The sequence below is a fragment of the Cynocephalus volans genome, chromosome 2, assembly GCF_027409185.1.
Source record: "Cynocephalus volans isolate mCynVol1 chromosome 2, mCynVol1.pri, whole genome shotgun sequence".
NCBI classification, from domain to species: Eukaryota; Metazoa; Chordata; class Mammalia; order Dermoptera; family Cynocephalidae; genus Cynocephalus; species Cynocephalus volans.
In genome coordinates this window covers 166,503,426-166,520,558 of record NC_084461.1, presented here as the reverse complement: position 1 = coordinate 166,520,558, position 17,133 = coordinate 166,503,426, and the positions used below count along the sequence as shown (strand labels likewise).

The 17,133-nt window shown below is 41.9% G+C and overlaps 1 protein-coding gene across 2 annotated transcripts in view; it reads right to left on the bottom strand.

The window, feature by feature from the left end:
• The window catches only part of KIF13B (kinesin family member 13B), a 146,694-nt gene that overhangs the window by 79,885 nt on the left and 49,676 nt on the right, over positions 1 to 17,133 (bottom strand). For both annotated transcript variants that reach the window (XM_063088030.1, XM_063088029.1), the window contains 6 exons: positions 13,457 to 13,544; positions 11,542 to 11,676; positions 9,344 to 9,456; positions 8,143 to 8,254; positions 1,575 to 1,787; positions 128 to 238 (listed from right to left, as the gene is read on the bottom strand). In XM_063088030.1, coding sequence (XP_062944100.1) covers positions 128 to 238; positions 1,575 to 1,787; positions 8,143 to 8,254; positions 9,344 to 9,456; positions 11,542 to 11,676; positions 13,457 to 13,544 — 772 coding nt within the window. The remainder of the gene's footprint in view (positions 1 to 127; positions 239 to 1,574; positions 1,788 to 8,142; positions 8,255 to 9,343; positions 9,457 to 11,541; positions 11,677 to 13,456; positions 13,545 to 17,133) is intronic.

Genomic DNA, 17,133 nt, shown 5'->3' with positions numbered 1-17,133 from the left:
AATCCTATTAATGGTGCTAGATTTGCCATCAGCAAAGCTAAAAATCAAAAAGGAACCAGGCGCTCCCTCTGAGTCTCACCATACAAATTGCTACAAGGTTTCTCTCTCTCAATCAGGAAACACAAACCTGTGCGATCTCTTCAGTTTTCCTTAATTTCTCCTCCCAGGTCACAGTCATTTCCTGGATTAACTTCTCAGATTCTTCCAGCCGGTCTTTCAGCTCTGGAGATTTCATTGCCTACAAGCAAAATATTTACTTCATGAAATGTCTGGATGAGGGCCTGGAAAATGAATTAGCCAACTCTAAAAGGATAAAAGTGACTGTCTGCCTCTTCTCTGCTCTGCAGCATGCTGAGGTCTCTGTCTACCTCGAACAGAATGACGGACCATCACTGATCCCAGCATCTAAACTGCTGTGAGGACCACAAACTCATCAAATTATCCAAGGTAGGCGAAAAAGGAAGACAACATTTTCCTTTTCCTCCAACCTGTTATGAAGACCCCTAAAAAGGTAAAGCTATTAAGGGCTTACTTTTTAAATTCCTATAGGTCATACATCTACATCACACACATGATTCACTGCCATCTATATTGATGACTTCAAGAATTTATTCAAGTATGTACAGACTAAACACAGGCGTGTTACAAACTAAATGGTGTTTTTAATATTGGGGAGACAGAGACAAAATTCCAAAGAATCTTGATGGAACATAAAATTATTCCTGTAAAAACAGGATAAAATTCAGCAGGCAATAAATATGATAAATTCAATAAACACAACCAAGGTAACTGTCTTGCTCGTGTATTTTACTGACTTACTACCAGAAAACAGCAGATAAGCAAGAGGAGGACTGTGGTGCCCACCCCAGGAAAGAGTCCCACAGTGATGGGTAACTGCCAAGAGAAATGCCAACTAAAGCAGGAGTCCTGAATCGGCTTCGTTCCACGTTTACAAGAGGATGAGCGCTTGTTTGGAGGTCGGAACTGAGTAGGTTTTCAAATCCAGTAATGGAACATAAATACCATCCATTACAGAATTCATGGAAGAATCTCCATTCCTCTGTAACACAAATAGAGCACCACTGCATACAAGGGTCCTTCTGCGACAGTGTCATTTTTTTCTACAAACAGAATTAACCCACAACATGGAAAAGTTGGATTACGAAGGTGAGGAAGACCTCAAGATTCTCATTCTGACTTCCGCTGATTAACAAATGAAAATAAAAATCTGCCTGGCCCCCCGCAGTTGGGCCTCGCCCCTCCATCCTGTCTGCACCAGTCTCCAGTGTCTCTCTCACTCCCTTATTCCAGGACTTCTCTCGTCTGCTGCTGGGTGGAGATGGAAAGAAACACTCCCTTGATTCCTTCATTCGTCCTCCCATTCAATCCTTCAACACCTGCGAAAACTCTCTAAATTTCACATATGACAACCTTCCTTTCGTTATCGCTCATCTCAAATTTCTCTTCCTACAAGACATTCAAAACTTTAGGAGAGGACTCATCCCTCCAGGCCAAGAGGAAGGAAATTCCGGTGCCAGCAACACTGTGTCCCCACCCAGCAGAGTGCCCAGTACCTCCGCTCTGGTTAGCTGCTCTCGGAGCTTCTCGACTTCTTCCCGGAGGTCCCGGATGATCCGGGCGTTGGGGTCCTCGTTGACCACAGCATGGTTGACGATGTGCTTGGCTCGGTCCGCGTACCTCAGCGTCGACAGGGTCTCGTCGTAGTTATCGGCGGCTGGGCTCACAGTGGCCACCATCGCTGTCTTGCTGTTACCCCCCAGACTGTCCTGCAGGAGGAGAACCAATCGAGAAGCCCTTTAAAGTTTCGAGTTGCAGAGGACGTCCTATGAGAAGGCTGAAGTCAGAAACAGTGACATGACGTTCCCAGGTCAGACGCTTGCTTAGCACCACGCTAGGCTAACATGCAGGGACACTGACTCGCGTCCTGCACTGTCTCTCCCGCCACGCTGTTGTTCTTAGAAATAAAAGGGGGAGCTCCAGTTTTTGAGAAAGGACAGGGAAGTACAATGAAGCCCGCATTTATTTCAGTGTAATAAAAATTAATTCCAAGTCAATTTGTCCTTTTAACAGGCAACATCAAATCACAAGGAAGCAGACGACTCAGATTTAAAAAAAAAAAAAAAGGACTTTCCGCATGCCTTACAAAACCCTCCTAAGAGGAAGCAAGCAAGTGTGACATTACTTGACATCTGATGGGCACCTACCACCTGCTCCCCAGCGCTGTGTACTTGCAGTCTGTGATGCCTAAGTAATGGCTCAGAAAGTCACTGTTACGAGCTGGTTAGTGCCTTGAAAAGTTTTCAAAACGTAAGACACAATTATCATCTTAGAAAACAGAAGACCTGTTGAGAGAACTGCAGCCGCTCCCGGTGACAGCACTTCAAAGCTACAAAAACAGCTCAGTCTACACTTGGCTTCCACAGCTCGCACAGGGACCGAGAGAAGATGCTCGAGAACTATCCCTACACTAATGCCATCCCACACTGAGAAGAATTATCCAGAAGAACAGATTCAAAACCTGCTTTCAGTAACAGAGTATCATTGAGTGACAGAGGCTCAGGATTACAGAGGATACTCCAACAGGCCAGTAATGCGGAATTCACTATATCACAAGAAACCTAATTCTATTTTTGGCAGCGTTAACCTCCAGAAAACTCTTACTTTTGAAGATAAAAAGTTTTTCCACTCTCAAAATATGCAAACGTTACTGGAGCAATCTGTGATTTGCACCATCTTTGTGCCTGCGCTTTATTTAGGTCTCAGCCTTCTGTGAAGTCGATTACCTTTTACTGACAAGAAAACACAGGTTTGTTGTGACAAAGGAGGTTAAACACCCTGCTTCAAAATCCAGAACTAGCAAGCCGAACGATATTCTAACCCAGTTGTATTCTGCTGCAAGTCCAATATGATTTCCACCCCTACACAAAGTTCAGGATTGAGAATTAAGTCAGATGACCTGCTACCTTTCCAAAATACTCTGTCCTAGAATATATAAGGAACTCAAACAACTTTACAAGAAAAAAACAAGCAACCCAATTAAAAAATGGGCAAAAGAGCTAAGTAGGCATTTCTCTAAGGAAGATATACAAATGGCCAACAGACATATGAAAAAATGCTCAACATCACTCAGCATCCGGGAAATGCAAATCAAAACCACACTGAGATACCATCTAACCCCAGTTAGGATGGCTAAAATCCAAAAGACTCTGAACGATAAATGCTGGCGAGGTTGCGGAGAAAAAGGAACTCTCATACATTGTTGGTGGGACTGCAAAATGGTGCAGCCTCTATGGAAAACAGTATGGAGGTTCCTCAAACAATTACAGATAGATCTACCATATGACCCAGCTATCCCACTGCTGGGAATATACCCAGAGGAATGGAAATCATCAAGTCGAAGGTATACCTGTTCCCCAATGTTCATCGCAGCCCTCTTTACAATAGCCAAGAGTTGGAACCAGCCCAAATGCCCATCATCAGATGAGTGGATACGGAAAATGTGGTACATCTACACAATGGAATACTACTCAGCTATAAAAACGAATGAAATACTGCCATTTGCAACAACATGGATGGACCTTGAGAGAATTATATTAAGTGAAACAAGTCAGGCACAGAAAGAAATACCACATGTTCTCACTTATTGGTGGGAGCTAAAAATTAATATATAATTCACACACACACACACACACACACACAAAAAAAAAAAAAAAACGGGGGGGGGGGAGAAGATATAACAACCACAATTACTTGAGGTTGATACGACAAGCAAACAGAAAGGACATTGTTGGGGGGGAGGGGGGAGGGAGGAGGGAGGGAGGTTTTGGTGATGGGCAACAATAATCAGCCACAATGTATATCAACATAATAAAATTAAAAAAAAAAAAAACTCTGTCCTAGTGTCAGAAATAAATTAATTCCCAAGGTATGGCTACAAGTTCAATATAATCACAGATAATATGTCCGCTTATTGACCCACTATGGAAAATTTGGTTTTCCAGGGGAAACATACATAAGATAATTACATTGTTGAAGAAAAGACACTGTAATGCATGAAAAGGCAGGAATTATGACTAGTCCAGGCTTTAGGAAGTAAAAGCCATGAAGGCTTGCTTCCCTTCAAACTTCTGGACACTGATCTCACACTGCTGGTCTAACAAAATGTCATGAAGAGTCCCATGCACGTTAATGAAATCAAATCCTACATGAAAAGATCACAGGAATTAACTCTCCCACTGCAATCCAGCTCACTGGCAGCACCATGCGGAGGAATGCCCTTCAGGAACTACTGCACGTTGTCAGCCTGCGGGGTGGCCAGCGCTGGAGGGACCGGGAGTCTGCGACAGGAACCACCAAGGAGAAAAGCACTCACAGTGTGTTTCAATCTATACTGAAAAAGGAAACCTGGCAAACAACAAATGCTTGATATCTTAAAAGCCCTTGTTCATGGAGCAACAATAGGCTTATATTAAAAAGTGGCCTCATGCCATTAGCAAAAAGAAAAGAGCAACAAAAGAACTGGCTGTCATTCAAGGAGAAAGTAAGAAATTTCTTGTTTACTCTGTAATTGTTTAATTAGGCAAATCGGTCGAGCTTTGTTTCAAAAGGAGCAATGGCAAATTAAATGGACATAAGAAAGACATTTAATTTTGCAAGTCAGAATTTTTTTAAAGCTAAAAGAATTCTTTGAAGTCACCTAATCAAATTATTTCATTTTACAGATGAGAAATTGAGCCCCAGGGAGACTGGCAGACTTATCAGAGGTCTTCATGCTAATCCAGAGCTCGGCTGAAATTACTCATCACCCAGCTCTTCATGGGATTTACCCTCTAGTGGGGGATGCCAGTGAGCACATGCTACATGGTAAGAACTAAAATAGGAAAAATATGATCTGGTCTGGGAAAAACAAAAAAAGAACATAAAGCCAATTCTCAAAAGGTTAGGGAAACCTCCCAGAGAAAGTGACATGTGAGACCTAAGGATAAATAAGCATTAACCAGGTGAAAAAAAGTGGGGGTAGGGGGGGAGGAGAGACTGAAGATGAAGTCCTCGAAGTAAGACAGCACCCATCATTCAACTGGAAGTCATAATATCAAGAAGCACAAGATGAACAGTAAGTAAGGAGGGTCAGATTACGAAGGGCCCTGTAAGACACATGTCACTAAAGAATTCAGACTTTATCCTAAGGGCCTATGGACAGTTATTGAAGAGATTTAAGGTCAAGAGTATTAATTTAGAAAGATGTCGCAACTTACCCGTGGAGAATGGATTAGACCAAAAAAGCTCGGGGGAAATGTTTGTCATCGAGGTGAGAGATGGAAGTGGCCTTCCTCGGGGAAGTGGCCATAAGAATGAGAAATGGGGATGAATTCGAAAGATATTCATCATCTGGGCATTCAGCACCCAAAGTCACTTGATGGTAAGAGGCCCACATTTAGAAGGTTCCACAGAGAAGCAAAATCCATCTTAGTATGACCTAGTTCTCCACCAACCACTTACTGCCTGGGTGACCCTCAAGAGCTGGTAGCACTACCCTCTCCAAGAGAAGACCACATCCATCCCCGACCCAGGCACCAAGAGGAGCCAAGATTCCTCTCTCGAATGTTGCATACGTCAGAAGCACAACACAACTTTAATGCAAATACAATGCAAAAAACGCACAAAACTCTATAAAATGAAATTGCAAATCTTACAAAAGACGAGCGATTTTATGAGTTCAATGGAAGTTGTGTTGGAGAATACAAGAATCCTACCAATGCTGAACAAGGATCCGGGAGAGTTAGAGGAATAATTAAAGAAGGAAAAAGCAACAGGGACGTAAAAACTAATTTATAGGGGAATGATCTGCTCATAAAGAGATTTAGAGAGGCCTTTGGGAAAACTGTTTAAGCTCTGGAATATGTTTTGCAAACGATGACCTATTATGATCTTGCTGCAGAAGTCAAACATGCTATAAAAAGGTCATATAGTTTTTAAGAAAAAAATGGTGGCAAAAATCCAGCAAACACTTGATTCATTTTTTAACCTTAGGATTAGCATATGGAAGTGGCAATTATAACCTAAGTTTATAAGACAGAAGATAAAATGAGCTTTTTAAAAAACATTTTGGTTTCATTCTTCCGCTATTAGGAATAGTTTTTTTTCATTATTTTCTATCAAACATTGGTAAAAAGTTAAGTGCATCTCTTTCTAATGAAAAATAACATTTGATAAGAGCAGGACACAGCTCAGCCAAAGAAAGGTGGGCAGCAGAGTCAGCTGGATTCCAATCCTGACTGTGCCATCCCTTCATCCGCGCCTGTGCCTCATCTGACAAATGGGAACACCACCACTCACCTTCTGAGAAATTAACAAGGTGACCCACCTGTAGCACTTGGCATGGCACCTGAGTCTGACAAAACAGGTTCTCCTGGCCTCCAGCCTACGGATGGCCACTCAGTAATTACCTGGGCCATTCTAACTATGCCAATTCAATTAAGAAAGGATATTTCCTATCGTTGTCTTAAATGGACTGAAGCAGCAACCTCGTAACAACAAGGACAACGAATTCTCTCCTAAATCAGGCACATCGAAGGAATAATCATGTGTGACCAGAAAATATTTCTGTGGAAAGTTTGAGAAAGAAGTAAATATATTATCAAGATTTCTTCCGGAAAAAAACTAATGAGAAATAAGGTGAATCACTGACATGCTCCTTGGTGGTAAAATGTTTTGTAACACCCCTTTAGAAGTGGTTTCTAATGATCAAAATTTGTATATCCTTTTGTTTTGAATTTCTAATTTTACTGCATTTGAGCCAAAGGAAGTAACCTACCTGGTTTTCTACAGTGGCAAATTTATCCAATTTCAGCATTATATTTAGGCAGAACTTACTGACATCCATACAAAGAATGTTTTCACTTGATAAAGCAAGTTCCAATGGTGCGCAGTTTTCGATTAAAAAGTTGAGTACTGGGAACTCTGAGAGAGGGAAGAAAACCCTACTTCCCTTCACAAAGACTGTTCTCTAAATACACTGTGACCGGTCAAGGCCATGTCCTCTACTTAGACACTGTTTAACTGTGTGTAACTCATCTTCATACTCTCAACACTTAGCATGGTGAGTAGCAGGTGTTTGTTAATTCTTGATCAGTGAGAAAATAAGCCATCATAAAACTAAACAGGACACAAAATTATTTCTCCATTTTAAAAAATAGAAAAAAGAGTATTGGACAGGTGAAATATTCTGTTCAAGGTTGACACCTGCCTAAGGTGTTAAACTGTCACTGGAACTTACATCCTTGAATTCCCAGTGCAATGTCCAACTCACCATGCCACCTCCATGAAGACTAATGGGACCTGAAAAGTTTGAGGAAACCTGGAAACAGTCTTTTCTCACCAAACTCCTATGACATGCAATCACTATCTCTGTCATAAGATCTGTCATGAACTCCTGTCTATGATTCTGCATGCTCGTCCTATCTCCCTTCCTAGACGTGAGCTCCGGAGGCTGAGGGGGGCTTGCATGTCCCTCTGTGCTCCTCAGAGCCCTTCAGAGAGGGTTTTCCTTCCTCACTCCTATCTCACTCCATGGAGAATCAGTTCATCAACGAGAGGCCTCTGTGTCCTCAACTCTGCCCTGTGTCCTTTAACTACTCCTTTAAGGAGCTGAAAGCAAGTTAAAATTATCATAAGGAAAGTTAAACAGAAATTAAGGTCCAAAATGTCTTGAAGTTAAATAGAAAACAAAGTTGAAAATGTAAGTCCAACAAAAGGAGTCTGTGAAAAAGAAGGAGCAGTCCGGCCAAGGGTGGCAGACGGTGGAAACTCCTTTTCTATGACTTATTCAGCTGTCAGACAGCACCAGGTCCTTTTTCTATTCACCTGAATCTCCAGAAGCGATGGTGTGATTCAGTGCGTGCCCAACAACCCCACGGCACCCGAGCTCTGGGGTACTGGGATGTTAATTACGAGGAAAAAACCCATGCTCCATCCATTAAGATTGTGATTATACTAGGAGCCTAATAATCACAAATTTGAACACTGATGGAGACAATACCGGAAAGGATTAACAGTATACGTGCTATTCTGCCTTTTTACCAACCACCAAAAGTATGCCAGTAAGGGAAAAAAAAAACTTACTTTGAGCAGCCAAGTGAGAACTGAGTCACGATATGGAACAAATTTATTCTTGTTTTTGCCAGCACCCTGATCTGCTAGGGCTGAGATAACCAGACCAAGGGTTGTGAGGGACCTGCATAGTGCAACAAACCATAATAATTACAAAAAGTGGAATATATCATATGTCACATTTTAGCACAAAGATTGAACACCAAGATGCCTTTGCACCTGCATGCGAGCAGCCCCTGCTGTCAGCGTTTTGCTGCTCAGCTTAAAAACACACACACTCCAAATATCTGGTGTCCCTGTAACACTACCTTAAGCAATAAAATGCTTAGCCCAGTTTATGTTTTCGTTTTTGTAGATAAACATGTGAGCTGTCAATCTTCAGGTCAAGATAATGACACAAACACCACGTATCTTTAAAAAAGGAAGCCACGAACACAGTTTAATAATTAAAACACAGAACCAGGCAAAAGTTATATATATGAGATTCAATAATAATTGCATAGCATCTGGATGATGGTGTTCTGTCATCACCAGGTGGTTACTGATGTGTCCTTCTTGAAGCCACAAAATAGAAAAGATTCCTTTCAACAGGAGCTAACAGTTTAGCTTCAGGGAGAAAATACAAGTATATAATCCAAGGTGAACAAAGTATTACTTCTTGAAGTCCTGGCTTCTTGGGCTTGGACAAACACAGACACAGCTCCGAATGTGGAAGCCCGATGTGGCAGGTGTTTGTCCACACTGTGACACACAGGTCAGGGTCCACAGTGAGAATCTGAGACACAAATTATCTATGTTCTTTTCTACAGCCTGGACTCGTGGTTCTTGGCTGGAGGGTGACTGTGCCCCCACAGGTAAGAGCTGGCAACCGTAGAGAGGGTCTGGGCTGTCACAGCTGGGGCAGGGGGTGGTGGTGGGTACAACCGCCATCTAGTGGGCAGAGGGGAGGGATGCTGCTCGACACCCCGCAATGCACAGGAGCCCCCCTCCGTGACAAAGAATCACTCCACCTTGAGAACCCCCGACTTGACTGGGGCTGTCTTCCTCAGCCTCATCAGACATCTCAACAAAACATTCAATGAGCTCAGGCCCACTAAAAATACTATAAACAAATTCTAAACCATGTGTTCTTGACAGCTTTAACTGCCCCTGATTGTCCCAGTGCTTTAGGGATCCAGACATCCCCCTTTGGAGCAGCTCCTGCAAAACTCACTTGTTGATGTTGCTTCCTTCCTTCAGCCTGTCGCCGGCAGCACCGGTTTTGGTGGCGCGTTCGCTGCCAGCTAAGTCAACTAGGCTCAGCTTGCCCACTTTCTCTCCAGATGTCTGCAAGTAGATGGACAAGCACTAAGAAACAGAGAACGCAGAGGCAGCACCGCCTCGACCAAGTGGACTGATGATCTGAATCCTTTATTAAAGTCATTCACTGTTATTTCAAAATTACTTTGTGCTGCTACAAAATGACATAAGAAAACCATACAATCTAGGAGTAGGTGCGCACAAAATTGATGAAACTCCACTAATCCAGACAGAGCGAAAGTTAATTATCTCAGAAAAACAGTACCTCCAGAATGGGCCACTTTGAAAGGATCCCAATAAAAATTTCAGAGAAGTATATGAAAGTACTTATAAGATATAAATTTTACCATGATTTAAAACCATGCTTAAAATTTCATGAATATTTATCAATCATCCTGAGGCAAAATACCTGCAATTCCTACTGATGCTAAAAAAAACCAACACATTAATCTGATTTTAATACAATAGAAGAATTCCTCAAAAAGTCAAAATATTTCTAGAGTTTTTCATCTTATTCATATATAATAATTTCTTTTTATTTCATAATTTCAGGTATTAGATTTAAATCTTTTTCTAGTTAAGATATTTCATATGCATATACATATATATGTACACATACTAATATTTTCCTTTTTCAAAAATGTTCTAGTAACAAATCATATTCATGTAACAGACATTTCATTCCTCAGCAGAAATACAAAAAATTAAAAAACCAATGCCAAAATCTATACACTGGATCATTTTAAAAACTTTCCTTAAAACATACACTTACATTTATTTCCATAAATAAACATGCTGCTAACAAAAGGATATTCAGCTTCCCAGATCAAAAGTTCTTTTGGTTAAAAAAAAAAGTCCTCAGTATGTTTTTTGTTTTATGCTGAAAATGAAATGGGAAACAAAGAACTTCTTGTTGTTACACTAATCATGCTGTGATGGTAAAGTAAGAAAAACATGCTTTCAGCAAATGAGAATCCTGCCAAAACGGAGCATTTTGCCAGGGTGATTGTGTCAGCTTTGGTATGTGAAACTGATGCACTGGAGGTAAGCACCATAATAAAATAATAAAACTTCACAGAAGAAGAAAAACACAAACACATGCATAGACGGAGAAGTTTTCAATGTGGCAGGAGCACACAAGAGGAGACTTCAAAAAGTTCATGGGAAGATTACTATTACCTGTCAATTCTAGTTTCCACAAACTTCTGAAGTACCCTTGTACATCTCTGACTCGGTTTACTCTTCACGAGATTCAAAAGCAAATACTCAAAATACCGTTCCACAAAATCTGGTAATTTTATAGTGCAATTTCCCCAGTGCAAGTTATTTCTTCTAATACTTGGTTGTTTAGCAGAGGGTAACACTGAGAAGACCCTCCACGAAATCAGCTGAGTGCCTATACTCGCTCATATAGTCAGTCATCACAGCTGAAAGCTCTAATGCCACTGAAGCAGACTGTGGGCCGTGTGTTTGCTTAACTTCTGTCCCTCTTCCTTGAGTTGGAGAGGGTGGGGAGCTAAAGCCCACCTCTCCCAGACCCCCTGGCAGCTGGAGTCAGGATGTGATGTAGGCTCTGCCAGTTGGCTACACTTGCTAAAGATTTGGAAAGCAGAAGGAAAGGAGAGGCCATCCCCTGCCCCCTTTTGGCTTTTTCTGCTGGCGAGCAGGATCATGGAAATGTGTGGTATTCCACTGCAGTGTTCCAGCACATTCTCCAGCTCCCAGGGTGCTATGAGGCAGCTGCACTAACTGAAGAAAATTCTTTTTCCTGCTTTCTACATCACAGCTATGGGGTGCGCCTTGCACCCACAGCTGTAGGGTGTCCTCACAGAGGGCACCATCCCTGCTGGGCCAGATATGTGTTGTTCTGGGAGTGACTCCTAGAGATTCAGTCCACAGCCCACTCCTCCTCAGGTGTTCCAATGACTCTGTAATCACCTAAGTCCCTGCATTAAATCCTTTTCTGTTCATCTAGAGTGGCTTCTCTTTCTTGTCCAGAGTCCTAACGCATAAGTCTGGCTACAACTTTAGTTCATCTAACACCTGAAAAGAAAAAAGATAAACCATGATCCACGTCAGAGATTAAAAAAGGTCATGCGTCTGAACACCTACCCCAGACTTCGTGTCACAGAGAGTGTGCGTGAGGGTGATTTTGAAGACCGCGTGGGATCGGCTGCTCTCCTCATTCATGTTGGTGGCAGCGACTGTGCGTGACTTGTTCCCCTCGGACATCAGAGACTCAATGTCCTAAGTGCACACGAGCCACAGACACACACTTACTTATTTGTGTAACAAATAGCAAAGCTCTGTTGAACTACAAAACCATCACAAGTTTCATTACTAAGTCAACAACACCATTTGGAGTCTACATTTTATTTTTCAATGAACTTTAAGCCCCACAGAGTACAAGAGCCAATACTCTTGCTGCAAACCCAAATAAAGTCCATTATTTTCTGTAGGTACAGAAGACAGTGGCAGTTTTGACTAAGAATTTGAAAAGTTTGGAATTTACGCTTTTGAGTCACACAAGGTGGACCAATATGCCATGCCAATCCTCACCTAATTTAGAATTGAAAAAACTTAGCTTCTTTAATTACAGAATCAATACAAGTATACTCTTAAAACAAATTAGATTATACAAATAAGCAACAAACCAATAAAAATAACTTGATAGTCTTGTACCAGGCATATCACTAACTACCACCTTGGTGTATACCTTACCAGATGTTTTTAAAAATAAGAACATCAAGAGACTAATTTTCTGCATAGAATTACTACTCAATTGCTATTACTACTAAAAATCAGACAGCATAAGGCTGGCTGGGTAGCTCAGTTGGTTAGAGTGTGGTGTTGATAACCCCAAGGTCAAGGGTTCGATCCCTGTTATCAACCAGCCACCAAAAACAAAACAAAAACCAGACAGCACAATGCAACAGGAAGGTCATGGGATTTTCATTTTTTAAGGTATTATAAGCTCTAAAACAGTTACCTAGCCCATCTGAATTTTAATTTCATTAATAACAACGCAGAGCTGTAACATCATCATTTTCCCTCAAGGACTTTAGTCTGGAACGAGAAAGGCGGTATGTATGAAAGAGTGGGCCAGCTGCCTCCCGTCATGCGATCCCCTCTTTGGAACCCAAGCTTTAGCTGAGACAACATGGCACAGCCAGGAGACCACGCTTCCCAGATGTCCTTGCAGCTCTGTGTGGCTGCGTGGCTAAGGTGTGGTAAGACACACGTATGACACAGGTCATCTGGAAACTGCTAAAGGGAGCAGGCATGCTGTCACATCTTGAGCTTTGAGAAACAGGGCATCGCCATGTCTGTGTGGAGTGCTGGAAGGAATCCAGGTCACTAATAACACCTTTGGAGCCACCACACCAGCCCAGGAGAGTCTACCTCAGACTTCTTTACATGAAAAGTCTTGTTCACATCACCACACATTCTTTCATTTATTTATTCACATGTATATTGACAGCACCTACCATATGCCAGGTACTTCCTAGACACTAAGGATACATAGTCAACCATAGAGCTTAAATCCTGTTATATATTTTACGCTATATGCAGCTGAATCCCATTCTAACAGACACACATATGTGAAAAACTTTGAAAATAACAGGATTTTATTTTGCTATATAAGTGAAAAAGAATAATGTTTAAGGAAAAATTCAACACAATAGATAAAAAGCCTCAAAGTGAAAACATTAACTGCAAAAAGAGGTATAAGTAGGCAGCAGAATGGAAAAATAACAACAAAAGATAAAACTCACAATTTGCTAGACCCATTCCAAACCCACTTTGGATCTGTTAAGTCTGACCATCTTGAGGCTTGTTGTAAAAGCTTTATCCTATTTAACCTACATACATCCACTGGTGTCCAATCTATCATCTCATTTTTAAGATTTTTGTAAAAAGTGATTAAGTGATACTATTATAAATTTAACTTATAATAATAAATTAAACCAAAACAAAAAACTTCACCACGTGGAATTTAAGTAGTTCACATAAAGGATGTTGTTACCTTGTAGCTTGTGACAGCCAGTTTGGAAAGTCCATCAACATAGGGTCCCAACACACTATGCTCTCTGACTTTCAACGTTTGACGGCTTCTGTTCATGAACAACAAAGAAACCATTTTTTAACAATAACCTGTTTTTAAAAGGACTCAAGTGTGCTCCATAAAATTCAAGAAAGACCTCAAATAAATAAAACCAATGGACTTGATTCCAGAAGAATTTAGACCAAAGTTTAAAATCTTCACAGGAAAGAAAACTTCATAATGTGGTAAAATATCACATCACTCAAAAGGGTACAGCGTGGGATGTCTATTTACAACCACAAAGAATGCAGAGTCAAAAAAATATGAACAATCTACTTGTCACATCTCAGAATGTAGTACAGAGAGCAGAAACTCAGCAAATGTTAACTGTGCAAGAAAACTACAATCTCAACCAAAATGAAGACAAAGAAAAGACAACAAACTGAATCTTGTAATGATTTAAAAACACAAAATGGGCTTATCCTTGGGTGGCTACATTGTTTTACGCTGGAAAAAAAAGATTAATGCACTTTATTGCATTGACATGTTTATCACAATACAACACAGAGTACATGACATTGTACCCATAAATACATACAATTATTATCTGTGAATTAAAAATAAAATTTAAAAAGAGAATATGCTAGTGAGATTACAGGTGATTCCTATTTTATGTTCTTTTATTTACCCATACATTCTACTATGAATATATATTCATTTCAAACTACACAAAATTTTGCTTTTTAACTAAATAATCAATTATAATGCTTAAAATTCTTTGGTGGTTCTTCTTTGCCTATGAAATAAAGTCCACACTGCTGAGCTTGATATATCTGCTCCTTTATAATCTGCTCTTGCCCACCCCCATTCTCCCAACTTCTCCTAACGTTCACCTGGGGTCAGAATCAGTTCATAAATACCTGTTCTTTGACAGATACTGGGCTCAGAAGAGCCAGAACAGCGTGTCACTCATCTCTGGGTCTGCAGTCCCTAGCACAACTCCTGGCACATCCGAGCCACTCACAAATGAACAAATCTGGCCAACAAGTGAAAACGAGAGAGAGAATTAAGCTGGCCAAGAGGACACTAAACGTGCTGGCCCACGTGATTTGGAGAGTGCTGGAAACAAAAGAAGCAGGAGGGGAAAGGAAGAAATGTGGAGAAGAACAGATGGGATGAAGCACTGCACAGAACTGGGGACGCACCTGCCACGGCTGCGCAGGCAAGAGCAGAGGGCAGGAGGAGCCGCAGGACAACCTTGCATGTGAGCAGCAAAGTCGGGGAATGAGGAAATGACTCCTGACCCAAGACGTCTGTTGTCCTACAAGATTCTAACTGTGACTGAATATTTTCTAGTGATCTGGGACCTCACAGTTCCCTGGGATCACCCACTGACCACCACACGTATGCTACGTCACCACAGAACTTTCTTTTTTTTTTTTTTTTTTTTTAAATTTTATTTTGTCGATATACATTGTAGCTGATTAATGCTCCCCATCACCAAAACCTCCCTCCCTTCTCCCTCCCCCCCTCCCCCCCAACCATGTCCCCTCCGTTTGTCTGTTGCATCAACTTCAAACAATTGCGGTTGTTATATCTTCTTCCCCCCCCCCCCCCGGTTTGTGTGTGTATGTGGGTATGTGTGTGTGTGAATTTATATATTAATTTTTAGCTTCTCAGCATAGTTACATCACTATACTAGTAGAGGCTGAGTTAATAAAATCAGTAGACGAGGTTCTCTCCAATAGTCTTTGGCTGAAACTAGATCACCTCACTTTTTAACTCATTCACTTTGACTCTTCAGAACACACAAAAAAATCCTCCAGAACTTTCTTGGGTACACTACCACGGCCACCACTGCTGAACACCAGCTGTCTGCCAGTAAATGCCCCAAGACCTCAGGAGCCCAGCTGTGTGTCCGTAGGACAGCCCTGGGAGACAGGCATAGCCACCTCACCCCCTCCATGTGGGGCAGCCTGGCAGGTTTAGAGAGAGCAGCAACTTGCTCGGCAGGTAATAAGCAGAGGACTGGGGTCCCCAGTCATGTGGACCCATAGCCTGTGCTGTTGATTGCCATCCTGTATGAAAGGCAGACACACACGAGACACTAAAGCCCATGAGCAAGTGTAGACAGTAAAGCCCAGACTGCCCCACATGTGTGCCACGGAGTGCACTGCACAAGCATGGATAGGCACGAGGTGGTCGCTAAACAATCCTGGAGAGAGTAGGTCTGGGCCGAACCTCAAAGGAAGTGACGACTTTCACAGAGGGAAAGGGCAAGAAAAAATACTCAAGGCAGAGTGAGGAAACGTGCACAGGTACAGTACTCCACACAATTCATGCAGGTCCTTGGGCCATGACCTACCCATCTCCGGCCTCCTCTGACCCATCCCAACTTCTGTGCCCTCCACCCTCCAACCACACTGACTGCCGGAGCCTTCTCCCAGCTGCTGGTCTCTGCACCTCCATGCTCAGGCATGGGCCGGTCCTGTGCCTGAGTGGTTCTCACCCAACTTCTCAGTGCACAGACTTCTCCTTAGTGTGGAGCTCTTCGAGCACTCTCTGTGGAACCTTCCCTTCTCTGGGCAAAGTCGGTTTCCCCCTCTTTGCTCTCTATTTCGATTTAACCTCCTTGACCAGTTAAAAGCAGATTGCACTGTATTATAATTATTTGTGTATGAAACTCTCACTCTGCCCACACTGTGAGCTCTTCCTCCATGACTTGCATGGTGCCTGGCACATAACGAATGATTACTCAGTGAATGTTTTGTTACGTAAATTTTGTATAGAAACTCTAGCACCAATGCAATCTCCCTGTGGAAGGCCTGAAGATCATTATCTTTGTCAAAGAAAACAGATGGCAGTGCGGAGCTGAGGATGTTTTCTCTTGACTGAGCATCACTATGATTCACTGGCTCTAAGATCATTCTTCCCTGAGCATCTTCCTCGTCCAAACAAAACTAAATGAACCCCCCGCCCTCCGCGCCTTCTATACGCCTCAGCTCATTTGGCCCTTTGACCTTCCTAAAACTGTTTTTACATCAACAAATCACAGGCTGTGGTCAAGATCTCTGTCTTTCTCCACCGCCACACTTCCTTAAAATCTGAACTCGGAGAACCCTGTGCAATGAACACATTTCCTTGGATACCTCCTGCTTTCCTCATTAAGTGCAGCAGTGGCTGAAGAACCAGGAAGAGCGTCTTAAAGGCCTCCTGATGCTTCTGAGCCACTTCATTTTCAAAGTCTATGCCATGAAATCATGGACACTTTTTTTTTCTGGGTATCTTAAAAATTAACTATCCTAAAGTCCAGGCTTCATATCTCTGATTAGGCCTCTCTCTCACTTCATAGCCTACAAATAAATAGCTGACATCCACCTCAAAATTCTTGGGTTAAAAAAAACCAAAACTAAAGTAATTGTTGAAGGCTACCAGTTATGCTGATGCTAAATGACTAATTTTCACTACACATTTTTTGTTTACAGCTGTGGGTAAAGACACATGACACAAACACATGCCTGTCCAACCACTCTTCCCTGCCCCTAAACTGCCCTCTCCTTTCAGCCCCAAATTCAAAAGCCCAGAATTGGCTGCAGGGAGCTACTCAAGGTAACTAACAATATGTCAAAGACAATAACCACATGATTTGTCACTAGACT